Source organism: Chinchilla lanigera, unplaced genomic scaffold (genome assembly GCF_000276665.1).
Source record: "Chinchilla lanigera isolate Chin_1 unplaced genomic scaffold, ChiLan1.0 scaffold00001, whole genome shotgun sequence".
NCBI classification, from domain to species: domain Eukaryota; kingdom Metazoa; phylum Chordata; class Mammalia; order Rodentia; family Chinchillidae; genus Chinchilla; species Chinchilla lanigera.
This window is the reverse complement of record NW_004955402.1, coordinates 2,336,527-2,339,903: the sequence shown is the minus strand read 5'-3', so window position 1 is coordinate 2,339,903 and position 3,377 is coordinate 2,336,527. Positions and strand designations below refer to the sequence as shown.

Here is a 3,377-nt window from a genome sequence, read left to right as displayed (position 1 = left end):
TCAGACAAAACCAACCATTTCCACCGAGGGAGCATTCCCAAGGCCTCAGACAAAACCAACCATTTCCACCGAGGGAGCATTCCCAAGGCCTCAGAGAAAACCAAGCAGTTCAACCCAGAGAACATTCTCAAGGCCCCAGCAAACACCATCCAGTCCAAACACAGTAATACCCCCAAGTCCTTGGCAAAAAATACCCAGCCCAAACAAGAGAACATTCCCAAGTCTTTAGCAAGTACAGCCCAACATAGAAAGGACGATGTCCCCAAGTCCTCAGAGGAAGCCACCCAGCCCAGCGAGGATGCCATCCCCAAGCTCCCAGAGGAAGCCCCCCAGCCCAGAGAGGGTGACACCTCCCAGTCCTCAGAGGAAACCGTGGAGCCCAAGGAAGACTCCAAAAAAGAATCAGTGGAGCTCCCCACGGAGGATGTGGTGAAGGTGATCATGGGCAAGCAGGACTTCCAGGAGGCGCTTAAGGAGGCTGGGGAGAGGCTGGTGGCTGTGGACTTCTCAGCCACATGGTGTGGGCCCTGCAGGACCATCCGGCCGCTTTTCCATTCTTTGTCTCTGAAGCACAACGACGTCATGTTCCTGGAAGTGGACGCCGATGACTCTGATGAGCTGGTGAGAGACTGTGAGATTGTTTGTCTCCCAACCTTTCACTTTTATAAAAAAGAAGAAAAGGTGGGTGAGCTTTGTGGTGCTCAGAAGGAAAAACTCGAAGCAATAATTACAGAATTAAAGTAACCGTATATTCTGAGAACATTGCAAACTGCAGATTATAGCTTATGTTTTTTTCTTAATTTGCAAAAATGAACAGGTATAACAAATTATATCTAAATGACAGAGCTTTTTAAATTGGGAGTGTGAAGACTGGCCTTTCAGAGCACAAGGATCAGAGCATATTGTGACTAAGTTTCTGCTTATAGGAGAAGAGAGATTAGAAACTCCTTCAGTAGAGATTGGAAGTCCTTTTCTTTTTTTTAAACTTTATTTTAAAGAGAGTAGTAAATGAGAGGAAAAACAGAACAATAGCAGCATACCAACATCACAGACATAAACAAAACGAAGCAAGAACATTAGAAGTAATACAGGGTTTCAAGACAAAATGATAGGAATTAGTAGTGGTTGTTATATTACAGATTGTTATCTTCCACTACGTTGCTCAGATTACCTGGTGTAAGAATGGAAGATTGTTCAAACTATTAAAAAGAATAAGAAAATAATTATTAGATAGAACATTAGAGATAATACAGAATTTCACTAGACAAGATGGTAGGACTTCATCATGGTAGTTCCATTGCATATTGTTACCTTCAAATCGGTTGCTCAGATTACCAGAATAAGCATGCAAAATTGGTCAGAACAGAAAAAATTTTAAGCATTGACTGTTCCTTTCAATATACCATCAGACATCAGCAGTGCAGTTATCACAGCTATTCATATATATATTTATAGTTTGCCTTCCTTCTTTCTTTTTTCCTTCTTTCTCTCATCCCAGTCGTTCTTTCGTTTGAGCAATTTCTTTCCCTTTTCTATCATCTATCATACGCTTTGAGTTTTACTTACTCTGAAGTCCTTTTCTCCATCACGTTATTTTTCCCATTGCCTTTGAAAGTTCTGCTCATGAAGCGTTTGCAGCAACGGATTTCAGAAAATTCTTCTGTAGCTGTACATTGGCCGAACACAAGCGGCAAGCTCTTTGCCACGTGTGCGTGCCTGTGCGGGCTCTGAGCAGATGCTTTTGGACCTGGATTGGAAAAGTCACGTTGCAGCTCTGCTCCTCTCACGTGGGGAATGCTGCGCAGGCCCACAGGGGGAGGCTGTCTTCCCAGCCTGCAGGTCCAGGCAGAAGCACACTCACTGAATGTGAGGCAGAGTTCAGCACCTCGGGGTTCTCAGAGGCTTAAATCTTTGTGATCCTTGGTGCCTTATAACATCAACACCGCTGTGCCGGCAAAGCCCCTGTTTCACTGGCCTGGCAACTGGGTTCCTGACTCCTATTCCCAGGTCTCAGGCAGCCCAGAGGCCCAGGTGTAACTCACAGGGGGTGGCCTGCGATGACGGGCTGTTCTTTGTTCAACAGCTTTGCTGAGGTCTGTACCCCAAGAACTGCATGCACTGCCCGCGGGCAACCGGATGAGTTTGGCTAAGGGCAGACACCAGTGACTCCAGGGCCCGCTTTTCTTATCATTTGGAGAACACTGTTCTTGTTGATGAGCTCTGCCTTAGAAATGCATTTTAAGTGAACAATGCCATATTGCTAACCTTAGGTACTGTGCAGCACAGCAGGTCTCTAAGATCCATTCATTGCTCAGGGCTGAAAGCTTGTACCTATTGAAGGATTATTCCCATTTCCCCCTTCCCCCACCGAGCAGCCACTATGCTATTTTCCATTGGCTGAGAATGTTTTTTAAGCATATGGGTTTAAAAAAAAAAAAAAAAAGGTGGGGTTGGGGATTTAGCTCAGCGGCACAGCACCTGCCTGGCAAGCGCGAGGTGGTGAGTTCGATTCCTGGTACGGGGGGGGGGGGGACAAACAAAAACATATGGATTTGTTACCAATATTTTAAGAACTGCGATTCGCTTTAAAGTCTAGATTTCTAGCTTTTCTTGAAAAATAGTAAGCTCTGGTAACCTAAGACTTGCATTACTTCAAGAGGCAAAGCTCCTCTCTGAGCTGAGCGGCAGCTTCCTCCGTGGGGTGGGGCCACGCCCTCCAGTCCCCCACAGAGCCTGGCAGGCTTCATCTGTGCGGTCTCCGTAGGTCACACAGCAGTTACTAGGAGGAGTGTGAGAGTGGGGCTGCCGTCACCCGTATCTTGTCCCTGGGCCTCCTCTGCACCACTGTCAGCGGCTGCCAGCCTGGTAAAGCAGACAGACCCATGGAGCACGCACTCAGCCTTGTCCAAAACAGATTTGGAATGACCTCCGGGATGTATTAATGGCGAGGCCATTAATGAGGGGAAATCAGAACAGCGCAGTGGGTAACCTGTGGGCTCTGCGGGCCTGTGTAATTGCTCTCAGCGAGTGCCAGACTTTTATTTTGAGCTTCTTGATGGTCGGGAGAGGAAAGGGGACCTCACTAACACCCAGATGTCCTTGTGCAAAATGAACAAGCTTTGTGATGTGAAAAGGGAGCCAGAGCGTTCCCTTAACTTGATCCTGAATGAACTTTCTCATCCGGGACCTTAAATTTGAGACACTGAACATTAGATGTGTTCTGGATGAGAGTTTCTTTTTTTTTTTTTTTTCTTTTCTTTTCTGCTTTTCCTTCCATCCTTCCTTCCTTCTTTCCTTTCTTCCTTTCCTTCTTTCTTTCTTCCTCTCTCTCTTCTTTCTTTCTGTCCCCCTCACCTCTTTCTGCAGTAGTAGGGATT

General features: G+C 46.2%; 1 protein-coding gene across 4 annotated transcripts in view; it reads left to right on the top strand.

The window, feature by feature from the left end:
• Txndc2 (thioredoxin domain containing 2 (spermatozoa)) overlaps positions 1-774 on the top strand; it is a 2,154-nt gene extending 1,380 nt beyond the window's left edge. For 2 of the 4 annotated variants that reach the window (XM_013514956.1, XM_013514988.1), the window contains one exon: positions 29-774. In XM_013514956.1, coding sequence (XP_013370410.1) covers positions 29-744 — 716 coding nt within the window. In that variant the 3' untranslated portion in view covers positions 745-774. The remainder of the gene's footprint in view (positions 1-28) is intronic. The other 2 variants (XM_013515047.1, XM_005372590.2) reach the window with 2 other exon arrangements.
• The last annotated feature ends 2,603 nt before the right edge of the window (positions 775-3,377 follow it).